At 36.8% G+C, this 20,286-nt stretch overlaps 1 protein-coding gene across 1 annotated transcript in view; it reads right to left on the reverse strand.

Moving 5' to 3' along the window:
* Positions 1-20,286, reverse strand: part of LOC150088401 (alpha-soluble NSF attachment protein-like) — a 236,215-nt gene that overhangs the window by 191,267 nt on the left and 24,662 nt on the right. The window contains exon 2 of the mRNA XM_090369491.1: positions 15,282-15,361. Coding sequence (XP_090225617.1) covers positions 15,282-15,361 — 80 coding nt within the window. The remainder of the gene's footprint in view (positions 1-15,281; positions 15,362-20,286) is intronic.

Consider the following 20,286-nt stretch of genomic DNA (forward strand, 5'->3'; position numbering starts at 1 on the left):
ACTGCTGCCCTTGAGGAAGCTTTCAGAAGATTAGACTGGTCGCAGAAAGGAGTCAATGTGAATGGAGAGTACTTAAACCATTTACGATTTGCAGATGACATTGTGGTCATAAGCCACGGTCCCAAAGGATTAGAGGAAAATCTTAATCAGTTATGCACAGTTAGTAAGGATTTTGGACTAAAGATGAATATGACTAAAACAAAAGTAATGATGAACAAGTATGCTACAGAAAGGGACATAATGATTAAAGGAGCAGTAATTGAAAAGGTGGAGTCATATACTTATCTGGGACAAGTTATTAGCTGTAATAATGATAAATGGCTGGAAGTCAAGAGAAAAATAAATTTTGGATGGATAGCATTCACAAAATATAGTCACATACTGAGGAGCAATATCCCAGTTTGTCTGAAACGTAAAATAATGAACCAATGTATAATCCCCACCATGACTTATGGAAGTGAAACTTGGGCACCAAAAGAATGGAAGAGAAGCTGAGAACTACACAGTGAAGAATGGAACAAATTATATTGGGCATCAGACTGTTAGATAAGAAGAGAAACACATGGATTAGGCAGCCAACTCAAGTAAAGGACATTGTTATCAAAACTAAAGAACTAAAATGGTCTTGGGCAGGACACATAGCTTGAAGACATGATGACAGATGGACTAAGAAAATAACAGAATGGTATCCAAGAGGAACTAGAAGAAAACCTGGAAGACAACAGCAGAGATGGATAGATTAAATTCACGAGTTTGTGGGTAGTAAATGGATGGCCATTGCAGAAAACAGAAGAAACTGGAAAATTACTGGAGACGCTTTCATCCTGCAGTGGATTGAAAATGGCTGATGATGATGATGATCTGAGAGGTTGAAGTTGTTTGTGCAGAGCCAAGTTTCTCGAAGGTGGAATTCACTGTGCTTTCTTCGGCAAAACTATGGATAGGATTTCCAGTCAATCCTATCCATAGTTTTGCCGAAGAAAGAATTTAACAAAAGAATTTAAATAATAAATTCTTTTGTGAACTGGAAATAAAGAATTCATTAAAATACAAGAGGAAAAGAGTGTTAGAAAGAACTGAAACCTTGGAGAACACCAGCATCAATACTGATTGAGGAATAGAAGACACAGAGCCATCCACCAACAACACCGAGTGGTCAAAAAGAAAACTGATTACCCAATTGCAAAAAACAAAAAAGTCAGCACTCCATAAGATAGAAGCTTATTTAGAAGCCCTTCATGGAAAATATGATTAAAGACCTTGGAAATGTCAAGAGCAACTGGTTAAGTTTTACCCAGCTTTTCCACTGAATTTTCTTACAACGAGTAACATGTGCTTAATTTTGTTTATAATTCCGTACACAGTTATATTTGTTCACATTGGTGATCACTGATCAAGTGCAAGGTTTCAAGATAGTGTAAGAGTTGGCAGCTGGTGAATTTCTCCATTACGTTGAAAAGAGTAGAAGTGCAACAGACCAATAAATGGAAGAGAGGGAGGGATTTGTCACAGTTGTAAATATCCAATTCAGAATATTTCTGACTACTTTGTTTCAGAGACAACTTCCCTATTTCCTCATTTTTTTTTTTTTAATGTAGCAAGATGTAAACATCAGAAGATAATTAATGATGATTACATAAATTAGGAGTTAATTATTTATCCACAGATGAAAAACCCAGTGTTCCAAAATGTATGAGATATTCTATATCCAACTATCAAATACCCAGTTTTATGCAATATCCAATCCATTTTTAATTTGGATACACAAACATACAAATATTATTATTTAAATGTATAAACATTTAAATATTATTTTATTCAATGCTTATCTTATTAGTTTTATGTCATACTTATTCTGAGAGTGGCTGCTCATTAAAATTTTCCAGATTTCAGAGAGGCATACCTTGTGGTGGAGCAGTTTTGGAAGAGCATATTTCTATGAATATTAACAATAATATTTAGATCTAGCATATTTAGGTCGATAAACTTTTATGCTGATTAAAAGATAGAATCAGTGGTTAAAATATAAACAGCAGTTCAATTTATTAAATTGTTTGTTTGTTATTTGGTTTTTAGGAGCATTAGCAACTAAGGCCATATCGCTCCGGGGATATGTGGTGGTCATTCTCTGACCTCTCCGCATCCTCCGTATTTGGTGGGCACGGACTCGAACCCCAGTCTAATCAAGAAGCGTGTGCTACGCACTGCTGCTCCTGCCCACCTGGCTACAGAGGCACCTTATTAAATTTTTAACAAATGAAAATAAACACAGTCATAGAAAATGTTGTCCAAATATCAAGAGACATGCATCAGAGAAAAAATACTTTTGTAAGGTAGAGTATGAAAAAAACCAATTATTCTAATTTGCATGTTGCCACAAGAAATCACCTGCTTTCTGATGAGGGGGCCAATCAGTCTTGAAAGATTATGTCACAGCAGTCATCTTTTAAAGAGATGGTTGTAACCTACTGGAAAGGTCCCCTAAAAAACAGTGAAATATCAGGGAAACCTGCTGCAAAGGAAAGTTTGTTCTATTGTAAGAATTAAGACCACTGCATCATATAGGTAGTTTAAATCTTGCTGGCTGCCGAAACATTTTAAAAGAAAAGAAAAGAAAGTCCTGCAAGAATCTTATAAAAACAGAAACAATCCTTTTTTGCATGGATTCTTAAAGACAAATGTTCACTGAAACAAGTGCTGGATTACTTTCTTAATACTTCTGGGTTTTAAAGAAATCCAGATTGTAAAGTGTCAGATTTTGCAGAGTTTACTGTATTTGTTTCTTTCCCATAATGTCTGTGCATTTGCTAACAACTTCAATTTCCCAGAGATAGATGGGACTTGTAGGTGGGGCACTCAGACAGTGTTGGGAGAAAGCAGCATCACCAAAAAGAAAAAGGGGGAAAAAAAAAAAAACCCTCCCTCATCACATGCCCAACTCCAATAATAATTTAATCTGGTTACTGATTAAATTCATCCAAACTACTCACACAACACCAGATGGAAGTTTCTTTCAACAATCAACTACCTGTTGGCTGAAATAAACTTTCCACACATCTATGAGGGGGTATCAAAATGTTTGTACCCTGACCTAAATAAAACATCAGTAGGAAGATGCCGTTTTTAATATAAGTTGTCTACATATTCAATAACTAACATGTAAAATTTCATTCCTGTAGGTAATCATACACCAGAGGTGGAATCAGGAATCTGAGGAAGGATGCTATGGTTGATAAAGTGCAGTAATGAGCAGTGATCAAGTTCCTGCATTTGCAGGGAAAGAAAGCTCAGGAAATTGACAAATAAATGAGAGCTGCGTATGGGCAGAATTGTCCATCCTATGACACTGTAAAAAAGTGGAAACGGGGTTCCAGTCATACAAGTGTCTTTGACGAGCCAAGAGAAGGAAGGCCATCAACACTAACAGACATGAGACGGTTGCAAAGGTTGAGTGACAGACATGACAATTCATTTTATTGCAAATGCAGTGGGAATTAGTTATTGGTCTGCCCACAGCATTTTACATGACAATCTGCACATGTCTAAGGTCTCTGCACAATGGGTTCCAAGACTGCTGACGCCTTTGCAGAAGCCATTGCTACCACCAACTTTGTGGCCTAGTGTGGCTTCGAACTACTACAGCACCCACCCTATTCTCCTGACCTAGCACCGTCAGACTTCTTGTTTCGAGAAATGAAGAAATCATTGCGTGGACGCCACTTTAATTCATCTTAGGAAGTCATCAATGAAGTGGAATCATGGTTTCAGGAAAGAAGTGTGGCCTTCTATGATCAAGGCATTAAACAACTAATCCATAGATGGGAGAAATGTGTTACTATACATGGAGAGTACATAGAAAAAGATTAAAGTTCCTGTGAAGTTTCACCTTTCTAGGCTATTATTTATAGGTAAGGGTATAAGCTTTTTTAAACCCCCTCATATGTGGAAAGATGCATAGAAAGCCTCATTTTTATAAGAGGAAACATGCCACAAGCATTTAGCTTATTCAAACCATTGAAAGATTTAAACACCTCAATCAGAACTCCTTGCAGGTGAAGAGTTTCCAGTCAATAATTCCAGATAAGAGTACCCTTTTGTTGCCCTCACTAATCTTGTTTTTGTGAGAGAAACAAAAAAAAAAAAAAAAAAAACCACTTTTCTTTTCTGCATTCATTTAAACCATAAAATGAGGCTTCCAGATATATATGGCTTATCCAATGCCTTATACAATTATATAATCACCTCCTTACCTGAACTGGCAAAATTCCTGTGTATAATTAACAAAACCCCATGAGCTGTCCTGACAACCTGTCTGCACTCTCAGAGAACCGTCTCACTGCATAATTAGTTCTAGGTCTTTTTTTTTTTTTTTTTTTATATGTTCTACTATCCGAGCATAGTACCACACAGTTCATATATTATTCTAGGATTACTGCTATCCATATGCATTACTTACATTTGTCAATGTTAAACTTCAATTACCACTTCTCAGCCCATACTTCTATTTTTTCTAGATCTTTTGCAGTAGGATACACTGATTATTGTAATTATGACTCTATTAAAGTTAATATCATCTGCAAAGCCATTAAGCCTGATATGCTTTCATCAGTAACATTGATAAACATTAAAAAACAACAATGAGCCAAGCACCGAACTCTGGGAGACTCCACTGATAACAGTAGCCCAAAAATATTAATTCCCATCGATAACTACTCTACCTTCTCCCACTCAACCATCTTTTTCCACAGCAGTAACCTGCCTCTAATGTTATAGCAATTTATATATCAGTGCCTTACAGTAAACCCCCAATTTAACAGACCCCAATATAATGGATTTTGGATTTAACGGACCAGACAAATAATAATACAGTAATGTACATATTAATCTCGACCATATTATTTTTTTTAGGTTACACAAAACTTCAGTGTTATTATTAATTAAAAATTAATAATAATTACCTATTTCCATTATTATTTTGATAATTACTTGCTTTTATTTTTATAATCAAATTCAAGAAATTGTTTTTTATTCTTTCTGAAAACGTGTTCAAATAGCTGTTTTCCCAGATAACAGATAAGAGCAGGCTTGTGAGCTGAATGTGACTTGGGACACTAAACTGCAGGTCTACTGATTTGCTTTGTTTTGGTCTCAGTCTGCCTCGAGCTATCATGCGGTCAGGTTGCATACAGAGTGTTTCTGTGATTTCTGAATTGTGACTTAATTTATTAAATAATTTTGCAATCCTTACAATTTAAAATGGCATCAAGTAATAGACGAGTTAAAAGAAACCATGTGAACTAAAATGTGGCACAGAAATTAAAGCTAATTGAGAAATAGGAACAAGGCATCTCAGCAGCAAGTGTTTGTGAAATTTACAGCGTAAAAAAAACAAACTGCTTCTGATATCCATAAATCAAAGGCCAAATTGCACCATTTCATATTGTATTAAAGCTTTTTTTTCTACATTAAGAACAATAAAAAATGCCCTCACAGGTTACATTCGATTTAACAGACACCCCCTCTCCCCTATTACTTAGTTAAATCGAGGGTTTACTGTATATGATGTCAAAATTTAACTGGTGTAGAAAAATTAGTAGCTTCTACGATTACTTTCCTGAATCCTTCCCATATAGAATTTGCTGTTAGCATTAGCATTAGTAGAGGCATATGATGCAAGAAAGCAAGCTTATGCAGCATCAGCAAAAAAAAAAAAAAAAAAACCCACTCACATTTCACCCCTCTGTTTGTTCCAAATACCTGTCCAGCTCAGCCTTAAATTTATTTAGGCTATCAACTTCCACAACAAAAGATGGAAGTCTGTTCCACCAACCAACTACCCGCTGGCTAAAGGCAAATTTCCGCACATCTATCCTAAATCTGTCTTTCCTCAATCTGAATTTATGCCCTCTCAGGTGATTATTCTGAGCAAGAGGAAGAATCCCATTAGCATTGAGCATGCTGATGGGATTCTTCAGAGCACAATCCATTCAAGGCTTTATACACCTCAATGAGAACACCTTGCAGGTGCCTAGTCTCCAGACACTAATTTGCCATGAATTTTTTCCCCCATGAAGTAAATACTAATATTTAAGACTTGGTATATGGTAAAATAATATTTTTATACATGCATATTTGCATAAAAAAAAAATAATTTATGGTGCAGCCTAAATCTAACCTTTGGCATTAGCATTAGTAGAGGCATTTGATGCAAGAAAGCAAGCCTATGTAGCATCAGCCAAAAAAAAAAAAAAAAAAAAAAAAAAACCACTTCCACTTCACCCCTTTGTTCGTTCAAAATACCTGTCCAGCTGAGCCTTAAACTTATTTAGGCTATCAACTTCCACGACAAGGGATGGAAGTCTATTCCACCAACCAACCACCCGCTGGCTAAAGGCAAATTTCCTCACGTCTATCCTACATCTGTCTTTTCTCAATTTGAATTTATGCCCTCTCAGGTGATTATTCTGAGCAAGAGGAAGAATCCCATCAGCATTGAGCATGCTCAAACCATTCAAGGCTTTATACACCTCTATCAGATCACCTCGCCGGTGCCTAGTCTCCAGACACTGTAATTTGCAAAACTTAAGCCTTTCTTCGTAAGAGCACCCCTTTGTTCCATTCACTAATCTTGTTGCCCTTCTCTGTACTCGTTCCAGCATCTCTACATCCTTCTTGAAATGAGACCTCCAGACCTGTATACAGTACTCTAGGTGTGGTCTGACCATTGCCTTATACAAGGGGATAATCACCTCCTTATCCCTGATAGAAAAATTCCTGTATATCATTGACAAGACACTATGAACAACTCTTGCAGACCGTCTGCACTGCTCAGAAAACTTCATATCTGCATGCACAATTACCCCCAGGACCTTTTCGTTCTCTACCACTGTTAGTGTAGTACCACAGAGTTGATACGTCATTCTGAGGTTACTGCTTCCCATATGTAGTACTTTACATTTGTCAACGTTAAACTTCATTTCCCATCTCTTAGCCCATCTGCTCAACTTTTCTAGATCCTGTTGCAGCAGCGTACTGTCATTAGTGCCCTTAACAACCCTGCCAACCTTCGTATTGTCTGCAAACTTTGACATTAAGCTTGATATACCATCATCAATATCATTTATAAATACAGAAAACAACAATGGACCCAACACTGAACCTTAAGGGACTCCACTAATAACATTAGTCCACAATGAGCAGTGTCCATTGATTACCACTCTGTCTTCTCCCACTCAACCATCCCTTTATCCATAGCAGCAATTTGCCTCCAATGCCACACTGCTCCATTTTTTGTTCAGCAATCTTCCATTTGCAACAGTATCAAAAGCCTTTCTAAGATACAAATATATGATATCAAAGTTATTCCCTGCATCCAGTTCCTTTGTGACCACATCATAGTATCCAATCAAATTGGTCAGGCAAGACTTTCCTTTAACAAAACCATGCTGTGTCTGAGCTATAACTGAAGTTTTGTCTGGGTGATCCTGCAGTGTTTCTTTAACCAGTTTCCATTAATTTTCCTAGAACAGAAGTTAAACTAACAGTTCTATAATTACTTGAGTCGCCCTTTGATCCTCCTTGGTGAATTGGGGTCACTTTTGCACATCTCCTGTCCATGGGTACCTCCCCTGAGTACAAGGAGAAAATTCCACTTTAGCACACTGTGATCACTGCCACCTAGTGGTTCCTTTATCTGCAGAATCACTACTGATAATCAGATCAAGAATATTATTCCCTCTAGTTGCTTCCTGAACATGCTGATGTAGAAAACAATCATCCAATAAATCAAAAAAAAGCCTTGCTATTTGTATCGAGCCATGATGATGAAGAGGTTGAAGAAATGTACACCAAAATTGAGTCTTCTAGATGAGCAGAACACCCACTACACTATTATTATGGGGACTTCAATGCTAAGGTCGAAAAAAGACAAAAGAGTGCAGAAAGGGGAACTATAGGAAATTTTGGAATTGGTGAAAGAAATGAAAGAGGCGAAAGACTTGTGGAATCTGCAGAATCTCAAGGATCGTCAGTAATGAACACTTTTTTCAAGAAAAGGGTGAACAGAAAGTGGACATGGAAGAGTACATTTGGATTAACAACTAATGAAATCGACATCATCCTCACTAACAGAAGATATATTGTGAATGATGTTACTGTCCTGAATAAGGTAAACGTTGGAAGTGATCACAGAATGGTAAGATGTACACTTTATATAGATGTAGGAAAGGAAAGGAAAAAACTGACTCGAGTAAATAATACAAAGGTCTTTGAGATAACAGAAGAGGACAAAAAGCAGTATGTACTGGAACTTAAGAACAAGTTTGAGCTTCTGCAGACTGCTCAGGACCAAGCTATCAATGAGGAATATTACAACTTTCTGAAAGTGATAAAGCCCAAGAAACCTATAGGCAAAAAGAAACCCAAAGAAGAAAAAATTAGTCAAGAAACACTTATGAACCGAAGGCGAAAAATGAAGAGCAAGATAAACACTGACAAGGAGAAAATTGAGTGTACTGAGTTATGCAAAGCCATTAGAAAGAGACTCAGAGAGGACATAAGAAGATTTAACACAAGAAAAGTAGAACAAGCATTAAAGGAAAACAAAGGACTTAAATCAGCAGCCATGAACAGTAATACAGAAAGACAAATGATACTGAAACTAAATACCGATGGTGTACTTATAAACAGCAGAAAAGGCATAATTCAAATAGAAGAAGACTACTATAGAGAATTATACAAGCAGCGAGGGAATGATGGCAACAGTGGGGAAGATGGATTGCAAATTAGCAACACATACAACATATCTGATATGCTTCCTGATGAGGTAGAATATGCACTGAAGAAAATGAAGAATCAGAAAGCCCTGGGAGGAAGATGAAGTTACTGTAGAGTTGTTAAAATTGGGAGGAAGAAACAACACAAAAACTGGCAAGGCTCTTCACAAAATGCATTATAAAAGGTCTGACGCCTAAGGAGTGGAAAAATTGCAATCATAGTTTTGCTGCATAAGGAAGGAGATAAATCAGAAATTGGAAATTATAGACCATTAGCTTGTTATCCCACATCTACAAGTTGTTCACAAGGGTCATTACTAACAAATTAGAAAGAATACTTGATGACAATCAACGAAAAGAGCAAGCAATCTTTAGGACAGGATTCTCAATTATGGATCACCTTCACATAATATCACAGCTAATGGAGAAAGCAAATGAATATTAAACACCATTATGCCTGGCATTTGTGGATTATGAAAAGGCATTTGACTCCATACAGCATAAGGCAATGTTTCGGGCACTGGAAAGACAAGGCATAGATACCCCATATATTATGATTTTGAAGAAAATATATGAGAATGCTACCTCCTTTATTAGACTAGACAAAGATAGTAGCAAATTTAAAATGGAGAAAAGAGTTCGACAAGGAGACACAATATCTCCGAAGCTGTTTACTGCTGCCCTTGAAACTTTCAGAAGATTAGACTGGTCGCAGAAAGGAGTCAATGTGAACAGAGAGTACCTAAACCATTTACAACTTGCAGATCACATTGTGGTCATAAGCAAGACACAATCCCAAAGAATTAGAGGAAAATCTTAAACAGTTATGCACAGTTAGTAAGGATTTTGGACTAAAGATGAATATGGCTAAAACAAAAGTAATGATGAACAAGTATACCATAGAAAGGGAAATAATGATCGAAGGAGCAATAACTGAAAAGGTGGAGTCATATACTTATCTGGGACAAGTTATTAGCTGTAATAATGATAAATGGCTGGAAGTCAAGAGAAGTATAAATTTTGGATGGATAGCATTCAGGAAATATAGTCACATACTGAAGAGCAATATCCCAATTTGTCCGAAACATAAAATAATGAACCAACGTATACGCCCAACCATGACTTATGGAAGTGAAACTTGGGCACTCACCAAAAGAATGGAAGAGAAGCTGAGAACTACACAGTGAAGAATGGAACAAATTATATTGGGAATCAGACTGTTAGATAAGAAGAGAAACACATGGATTAGGCAGCAAACTCAAGTAAAGGACATTCTTATCAAAACTAAAGAACTAAAATGGCCCTGGGCAGGTCATATAGCTCGAAGACATGATGACAGATGGACTAAGAAAATAACAGAATGGTACCCAAGAGGAGCTAGAAGAAAACCTGGAAGACAAAGGCCGAGATGGATAGATGAAATTCATGAGTTTGTGGGTAGCAAATGGATGGCCAGTGCTCAAAACAGAAGGAACTGGAAAGTTGCTGAAGAGGCCATCCTACAGTGGATTGAAAATGGCTGATGATGATTGTGTGAGTGACCAACCCACAAATTCCAGTCAATATCTGGAAAATTAAAATTCCCCATTATAAGACTCTCTGATTTACTGGCCCACTATTTCCCTGTACAGTTTCTTAATATACTCATCAGAGTCATTAGGCCTATAACACACTCCTACTCTCAATTTTGATCTCCCAATGCTTATGTCACACCAAACTGACTCGACACTGTACTGTCCAGCGATGTTGACTGGCTTCACTTCCTTGGATTTTATGTGTTTCTTAACTAATAGAATAACCCCTCCTCCTTTCCTATCCTGTCTATCCTTTCTGTACATATTGTACTCCCCAAATTCCAGTTCTGCATTCCTTATATCTGTGTGACACCACGTCTCTGATATCCCAACAATATCTGCCTTTGATGTTTTGAGCAATACCTCAAATTCATCAAATTTATTTACCAAACTCCTAGCATTGGTGTTCATGCAAGTATACATTTTTTTTTTTTTTTTTTTTGGTAGTTGTTGGCGCATCGGCTTCTCTGGCCATAGTGCACCTCCCAAGGTTTTTGTAGTACTTTGATCTAAGCCCGAGGCGGGATTCGAACCCGCGACCTTTGGGTTGCCAGCCAGGCACTTTACCTACCTGGCTAGCCCGGTCGGCGCAAGTATACATGCACCTGTTCCTATTCTTAGCTACCCTAACACAACCCATGTGTTTACTTGTACCGCAAAACTCTCAGCAGTCTCTGAAATACCCTGCATTATTTTCCAGGCTGCTGCTCATTCCAATAGAAGCAGTGCAAGAATCACTTTCACCTCTGCCAGTGGTTACTGTTAATCTATTAGTCCTTGTATTCCTTCCCAGGCTAGCAGTTTTCTGACCCACCTAACACTGCTTCCATAGCATCAGCAAATATTCTTGCACCCTTTCTATTTAAGCGTATCCGATCCCTGTAGAAGCAGTCTCTCCTGTTAAAAAGTACAGACCAGGCTGAAAAAATTCTAGCCCTTCAGCCTTGCACAATCTTTCCAGTGCTGAATTGATCGACAAGGCTCATCATATACTCCCTTCTATTGTGTCTGGGAAGAATTGCAGACACTTTCAAATTCAACCCTAATTCACGGCTTTTTTTCAACAGTAACCTGTACTTAGTACAGGTTACTGTTGATAATGTCACTGTTAGTAACATTATCAAAGAGTCTCACTAAATAGAACTTAAACTGTCTGAAACCATTGTAGTCACCTTTACAAAAGCAAAATCCCTTCCCTTTACCCTAGACAGTAGTTATATTTTTAATTACCTTTTTTTAGGATGGGGATGCCAGAAATGTATAAATATCTAACAGGGAGCAAAACGATTTTCTCATAACTGAGACTAATGTGTAAAAGAAATTATTGAAGCTAAACATAAAAAAGGCACCTGGGATGGACGAGATCTATCCAATTATATTAAGGGAGGCAGAAAATGAGGTAAGCAAACTTTTTTTTTTTTTTTTAGTCATAATTATGATAGCATCCTCAGATTCAGGGGAGGTTCCTATGGACTGGAGATGGGCAAACGTGTTTCCAATTCACAGAGGAATGAAAGGGTGACACGAGTAATTACAGATATATTAGCTTTACCTCTGTTCCACAGAAAGTTATGGAGTCACTAATGAGAGAAGTAATGCAGAACTATCTGGATAGAAATCCAGTAATATGCAGTCACAGCATGGATCTGTTAAGGGACAATCTTGTCTGACTCTTGGTTAATTTGGGTACTATTATGCAGTAACAAAGGAATTGGATGCGATAAATAATTTCGACATCATATACTTAGATCTCAGAAAAGCTTTTGACATTGCTCAGCATGAATGACTGCTATACAAATTGGAGTAGTTTGGCATTAAGGGGGAGGTTACTGCAATGGACAAGAGATGATTAAGTGGGAGAAAACAGTGGTTATCAATGGGCACTGCTCTTCATGAACTACTGTTATTAGTGGAGTTCCCTAGGGGTTCAGTGCTCTGCCCACTATTGTTTCCTATATTTATTGATACTTATGAAGGCAGATCAGGGTTAATGTATAAGTCTGCACATGATATAAAGGTTGGCAGCATAGTTAATACCATAAATCAAGGTATTCTACTGCAACGGGATCTAGAAAAATTAGACAGATGAGCTAAGAAGTGGCAATTGAAGTTAAACATTGACAAATGCAAGGTAGTAATTAACATAACTCTGTAATTCTATACTCAGGGTAATACCAAATGAAATAAAGACCTTGGGGTAATTATGCAGTCAGACAAAGTTCTCTGAGCAGTGCAGACAGGCTGCCAGGGCAGCTCATGGTATTTTTTTCAACGATGCACAGGAATTTTGCTATAGCATGGAGAGGGGATTATTAGTATTAGCAGTGGTAAATGACACAAAGAAGCAAGCTTATGCAGTATCATAAAAAAAAAAAAAAAAATCCCTCTTCCCATTTCACCCATCCATTCCATCCAATAGTTTTTCTAATTCTTCCTTGAATTTAACAACACATGGAATTTTGTTCCAGCAATCAACTGTTCACTGACTAAAGGTTAACTTCCGCATATCAATTCTGCAAACATACTTCCTCAATTTGAATTTTTGTCCTTTCATGTGCGTAGTCTAAACAAGAGGAAGAATCGAATCCTATCAGCACTGAACTTGCTCAATCCATTCAAAGCCTTAAACAACTCAATCAAATTACCTCACATGTGCCTAGTCTCAAAACACTGCAATTTGCAGAACTGAAACCTTTATTGGTAAGAGCACCCCTTTGTTTCCCCTTAACCATCTAATTGTCCTTTTCTGTTATTGTGCCAGCAGCACTACATCCTTCCTCTTCCACAGACTATGCACGAGAGGCCATAAATTTAAATGTGGATGGGTGGTTGCAGGATAGATGTGTGGAAATTTGCTTTGAGCCAGAGGTTAGTTTAAATAAATTTAAGAAAAAATTAGACGAATGATTAGCTTTTTTTTTTTTTTTTTTTCGCTGATGCTGTATAAGCTTTCTTTTTTGCATTATTTGCCAATACTAAGTAGCTCAGAATTACTTTTAAACTTTACAGCAAAATATTTCTGTGAGTGCGAGGGAACTGATGAGCACGGGATCTATATTTAGTGAACATACAACATTCTCAGTGCCCAACAAAAATTTGGTGTTGATCCAATTTCTTTTTTTTTTTTTTTTTTGAGTAAAGAAACATCTGAAACTTACTTTCCTATACATATGAAGAATATTCAAAAAGTTTGTGGCCTACCATGGAAAGAGTGAAAAAAATTAATTTTTAGCTTTTTTTTAAGGAATTGAAAATGGTGATTTATTAATTACGATTTGTTGAACTCAATTAAGAATACTGAATGAAAATGAACGAGGGAAACCAACAATAATAATAAAGAAAAGTTTTAAGTGTTTTTTTAGAGTTCTCAAGATCACTCATCCCCGGACTGAAACCCAGACATTTGTGTAGAATTGAACAGACAAAATACAAAAATCTGTATTTTTGTCAGTTGTTCACATTTAGCCAGCAAAACCAAAGCTCTGCAGCAAAATTAGACACCTGTACTGCTGTTTGTCTCACAGACAGAGTTGCCAGGTGACCACCTCAGAAAACCAGACCACTACTGCTGCCACATATCCACAGCCTCCAGCTTCATTTATCCTAAACTTCTGGTTTAGCACACTCATGTCAATTACACTGAATGCTTTCCAAATGGTTTCAATAAAAATACTAGACACAGGAGTAAATTTTGTGCAAAAGAAAAGGGGGGAAAAGTCTCACTTAAAAAGGGAGTACATTATAGTAAAAAATACTAAACTAAAATATAATGGAACTAAACTGAAAATTTATTCAAAATAATGATCTACACAATTATTTGCACAATTTCTAGCATTTTTTTTTTTCTAGAAAAATAAATTTTCACATTCTAGGAATCAAGGTGTATATTATAAACACACACGTGCACACACACACACAGTTTCAATGCAGAAACTTTGAAATAGTAGAAGAGTTTATAATTTTGACTACGTGATATATTAAATAATAAAAAAAGATTAAACATTCTGGTTGCAAAATTTATTAAAACTCAAGGAAACAATTATAATGAAAACTAAACATAACTGCAATTAAACAAATAAAATGATAATAAAACTTACTTAATTAAAAAAACTAGACATTTACATGTCGAGTATTTGCTCGATTTGTTTACCAGACAGTAAGCTCAAATACAGGACTGTCCATTCAAAAACTGGAAACCTGGCAACTCTACTCAGAGATATCATGTGGGAATGAGAATTGCCTAGAAGAAAGATAGATGCTTTTGTTTGTTGAGTGTCTGTCAACACACCAAATAAAAAATTAAATGTCTTGTAAATCATAGTATATTGAAATTAAAAAGAAAATACTGTACAACTAGTTAAAGAATATTGTTGGGCAAAGGTACAGTGGAGCATTTGATTTCATTTACAAATTCAAAAAAATGGTGTGTCAGATATCAGAAGGTTAATAAATATTGTGGCCCATTAGTAACACATGTTATATGAATATGCTGTATTCCATTCCCAAAAATAAAAAAAACCAAAGTTGGGCACCTCACTTGTAACAAAAAAGTGCACTGCCACTTTTTTGTTACAAGTGAGGTGCCACCTGCTGAGTTAATTTATTTTAATACTGTATTTAATGTACATTGTAGGGGAAATTTTTTTAAAAAATTAAATTTTAAATGTTAAAAGCTGACAACATTACTTTAAAGCTTCCTCCTGCAGATATATGCTTATAATACATTACTATCAAAGCAACTATATAATTTAGATCCAAAATTATAATCAGCATTAACTGCATGTATGATATTTAGCAGTTCACCAATACAAACTAAAAAAAAATTACACAGAACAATAAAAAGAAATAAATTCCAATTCACTAACAAATAATAAATCAGATTATAGTAATAAAAATGTCCTGCAATACAATTCCTAATATATATTTAACCTACCACTCCATTTTTTTGCCATCTTGAACATATTGGCAGCACGAGTATACATCTCACATGCTTCATCAATTTTTGAGGATGATCTGAAAAACAGGCATAAAATTTCTTCAATTAAGTTTCTAAATAATCTTATCTGATAATTACATTAATTATCAAATGACATTTCATTGGATGTATCAATTACTTCAATCATTATCCCATCAAAGAAATGCAACATTAGGAAATTAACTTTTAAATGGATCTATTGGGCATATTGCATCCACCAATTTTTGAGAAAAAGTAAAAATTAAAAAAATGTTTTATTGCACAAAAAATTGCATTATGCAAATAGATGGTAAATGCAAACTATTTGCATTAATTAGATTATTTTACATTATCTAGATTATTTTACAAAAGCTATATTTTTTTTATTGGAGAAGTATCGTTGGAAAAAAGTTCTTTAAAACTCCATTAATTATTTATTAATAGGTTTAATATTTACAACACTTATTTATTATGATAATAAATAGTGTTAATTTTCTATAGAACTGTCAGTCAAGAAGCAGGTAAAAACTGACTTAAGGTGAATTTTTAATTATGAGAATTGTTTTTTTTTTTTTTTTTTTTGAATAACAAGAATGTTGTTTGCTATTATCTATTTGTATCATAATAATATGATATTATTATCTAATCAATATCAAATAATGATATTATATGACCTACTGCTATATTAGCATTAGCATTAGTAGAGGCATTTGATGCAAGAAAGCAAGCTTATGCAGCATCAGCCAAAAAAAAAAAAAAAAAAACCCACTTCCACTTCACCCCTCTGTTCGTTCAAAATACCTGTCCAGCTGAGCCTTAAACTTATTTAGGCTATCAACCTCCACCACAAGGGATGGCAGTCTGTTCCACCAACCGACCACCCGCTGGCTAAAGGCAAATTTCCGCACGTCTATCCTACATCTGTCTTTCCTCAATTTGAATTTATGCCCTCTCAGGTGATTTTTCTGAGCTAGAGGAAGAATCCCATCAGCATTGAGCATGCTTAAACCATTCAAGGCTTTATACACCTCTATCAGATCACCTCGCTGGTGCCTAGTCTCCAGACACTGTAATTTGCAAAACTTAAGCCTTTCCTCGTAAGAGCACCCCTTTGTTCCATTCACTAATCTTGTTGCCCTTCTCTGTACTCGTTCCAGCAGCTCTACATCCTTCTTGAAATGAGGCCTCCAGACCTGTATACAGTACTCTAGGTGTGGCCTGACCATTGCCTTATACAATGGAATAATCACCTCATTGTCCCTGCTAGAAAAATTCCTGTATATCATTGACAATACTCCATGAGCTACTCTTGCAGCCCATCTGCACTGCTCAGAGAACTTCATATCTGCCTGCACAATCACCCCCAAGTCCCTTTCATTCTCTACCACTGTCAGTGTAGTACCACAGAGTTGATACGTTGCCCTGGGGTTGCTGTTTCCCATGTGTAGTACTTTACATTTGTCAATGTTAAACTTCATTTGCCACCTCTCAGCCCATCTGCTCAACCTTTCCAGATCCTGTTGCAGCAGTGTAGTGTCAGTAGTATCCTTGACAACCCTGCCAACCTTTGTATCATCTGCAAACTTGGACATTAAGCTTGATATACCATCATCAATATCATTTATAAATACAGAAAACAATAGCTCCAATTTGTGTAGCAGTCTTCCATGTGCAACAGTATCAAAAGCCTTTCTAAGATCCAAGTATATAATATCAAAGTTATTCCCTGCATCCAGTTCTTTTGTGACTGCATCATAGTATCCAATCAAGTTGGTCAGGCAAGACTTCCCCTTAACAAAACCATGCTGTGTCTGAGCTATAACTGAAGTCTTGTCTAAATGATCCTGCAGTGCTTCTTTAACCAGTGCCTCCATTAATTTTCCTGGAACAGAAGTTAAGCTCACAGGTCTATAGTTACTTGTGTCAGCCTTTGATCCTCCTTTGTGAATTGGGGTCACATTTGCACATTTCCAGTCTATGGGTACCTCCCCTGAGTCCAAGGAAGCTCTCATAATTATGGCTAAGGGTTTGCTTACTTCCTTTGCTGCCTCCTTTAATATAACTGGATAGATCCCATCCACCCCGGGTATATAAATTAAATTGGAGCAGCATGGCATTAAGGGCAAGTTACCACTATGGATAACAGGATGGTTGGGTGGGAAAAGACAGAGTTGCTCCCAGTGGAAACTGCTCTTCATGAATAAAAGTTATTGGTGGAGTCCCCCAACATTTAGTGCTGAGCCTGCTTTTGTTTTCAGTATTTATTAATAATAATGATGATAAAAGCATATCAGGAATAAAGTCTAAATGTGCAGTGATGTGAAGGTTGGCACCTCAATTCTGCAAAATTGCAGTAAACTTAGCACGAGTGAAATCCTTCATCTTGCTCAGACTATGCACAAGGGCCATAAATTCAAATTGAGGATGGGTTGCAGGATAGATGTGTGAAAATTTATCTTCTGCCATTGGACAGTTGATTGCTGAAACTACTTCTATAACACCATTTGGCTCTACAGCATCATATGGTGTTATAGAAATATAGGAATAATTTTTTAAAGTTTTTCATTTTTAATTATTTCTTGCTACTTATCCCAAATCACTTCCTTGAATGATAAAAAAGTCTGTATACTGATGTACCTACTGTTGTGACTTTAAAAATAGTTTTATATGCAGGCATAAATAGGGATATTGGAGATATGGTATCACTAAGAATTTGAATATGGGGAGTACAATGAGTACAGAAAGGACAGACAGGACAGTGGGGGGGGGGGGGGGGGGGGGGGGGGGGAAGAGAGCAGTTATGCTTTTAGCTAAGAAAAATGTATGATATAAGGTGGTGCATCCATTTTATATGGGTGACCACTGCCACACTGAGTCAGTTTGGTGTAACAAAAGCATCTGGAAAACAAAAATAAGAATAGGAATGTGATATAGATAAATGACTGTGAAGAGTATAATGAACCATTTATACAGACAGAGTGGGTCAGTAAATCAGAATGCCTAACAATGAAGAAATTTTAGCTTTCCAGATATCACCTGGAACTTGTGAGTATGCTACCGCAACAAGCCCTAGAAAAATTAGGCAGATGGGCTAAGAAGTGGCAAGTGAAGTTGTAATATTGATAAATGCAAGGTACTATATATGGGAAGCAAGAATTCCAGATTAACATATCATCTGTGTGGTATGTTAATCTGGTGGTAATTATGCAGTCAGACATGAAGTTCTCTGAGCAGTGTAGAGAGGACCAGAGCAAATCATGGGGTTTTTGTCAATGAGACACAGAAACTTTGCTAGCAGGGATAAGGAGGTAATTATCCCTTTGTACAAGACCATGGTTAGGTTGCATCTTGATTACTGTATTCAGGTCTGGAGGCCTCATTTTAGGAAGGATGTAGATTTGCTGGAATGGGTGCAGAGAAGAGCGACCAGATTGGTGAAGGGAACAAGACTACTCTTACCAAGAAAGGCTTCATTTTTATAAATTGCAGCATCTGGAGACTAGGCCATTGTAAAGCAGTCTGATTTGTGTTTAAGGCTTTGAAGGGCTTGAGCAAACTTCATACTGATGGGATTCTTCCTGTTGCTCAGACTACACACAAGGGTGCATAAATTCGAACTGAGGAAGGACAGTTGCAGAATAGATGTGCAGAAGTTTGCCTTCAGCCTATAGGTGGTTGATTGCTGGAATAAACTTCCATCTGCTGTTATAGAAATGGATACTTAGAATTAATTCAAGGATGAACTAGACAAACTACAGGAGTGGATGGATCAGTAAAGTGTGGTTTGCTTTTTTTTGGCTGATGCTTTATGAGATTGCTTTCTTGCATCATTTGCCATTACTAATACAGCAACTCAGGTCCTTGAGGTTGCCACAGACATTTTCTCAGATATGCCAGACAAGCTGTACTTGCTACCTGGGAGTCTAAAACGCTGATGGAACTGATATTCAGGTGACATTCAAGTCAAGTGGACCCAATTTCGGAGAAGTCTGGAAGGTCTGTGACAGCCAAATCAAATGAAAATCAGAGGCATACCATCCTGACTGCATAACACTGACTGTAAAGTTCCCCACCAGTCAGATGGTCTGGGGATGCATAACAAGCAGGGTGAAACAAGGTGGGGCAAATTAAGTTTATTAATGGAACAGTGAATGCAGAAAACCTACAATGCTATCTTGGAGGAGTGCCTGAAACCTGTTATTAGGGATCACCACACAGACGTCCAAAACTGCATTTTTCAACAGGACTCAGCAGCTTGCCACACAGCAAAATTGGTAAGGTTTATGCTATTTAGATTTAATGATGAGTTTGTCTTCTTGTCTCACAAGGCTTAAAACCTACTTACACCAATATTTTCCCTCATTTTTCTTCCTTAAGGTGCAGAAAGGTACCTCAGAAATGCTGGTATTACGATGTCGGACTGGACCACCAACAGTCCAGATTTGAGCCCTACTGAAATTGCTGGTACATAATGTTGTCTAAAATTGCTCAGAAGAAGCCAACACGTAAGATTCAGCTGCTGGAGAGCATTGTAAGGGTGTGGTACCATGAAATTGGGCAACCGTATATCCAGAAGGTGATCAACTCTATGCCAGATCGTTAATCAATGTAACTACAGCTCGAGAAGGAATAACAAAATATTGAGGACTTATTTTGCTAGTTTCCAGTACATAATACTATTACATTAACTTGTCATTTTAGTTTGTACACAAATGCAATAAAATGTAAGTTTGGTTGTCACGATTGCCATTTGCATGATTTCTCATATTTCCATTAATTATGCATTTTACCCTTTGGTAAGATATTTATGGCAATTAGGTGGAGTCTTTTTATTGGATTTCATTCACAGAGATATATATATATATACACACACACACACACACACACACACACACACACACACACACACACACACACACACACACACACACACACACACACACACACACACACCATCTAACAAATGCATTTCGAACATTTCTGC

The sequence above is a fragment of the Mastigoproctus giganteus genome, chromosome 3 (genome assembly GCF_048544385.1).
Source record: "Mastigoproctus giganteus isolate SK-2022 chromosome 3, ASM4854438v1, whole genome shotgun sequence".
NCBI classification, from domain to species: domain Eukaryota; kingdom Metazoa; phylum Arthropoda; class Arachnida; order Uropygi; family Thelyphonidae; genus Mastigoproctus; species Mastigoproctus giganteus.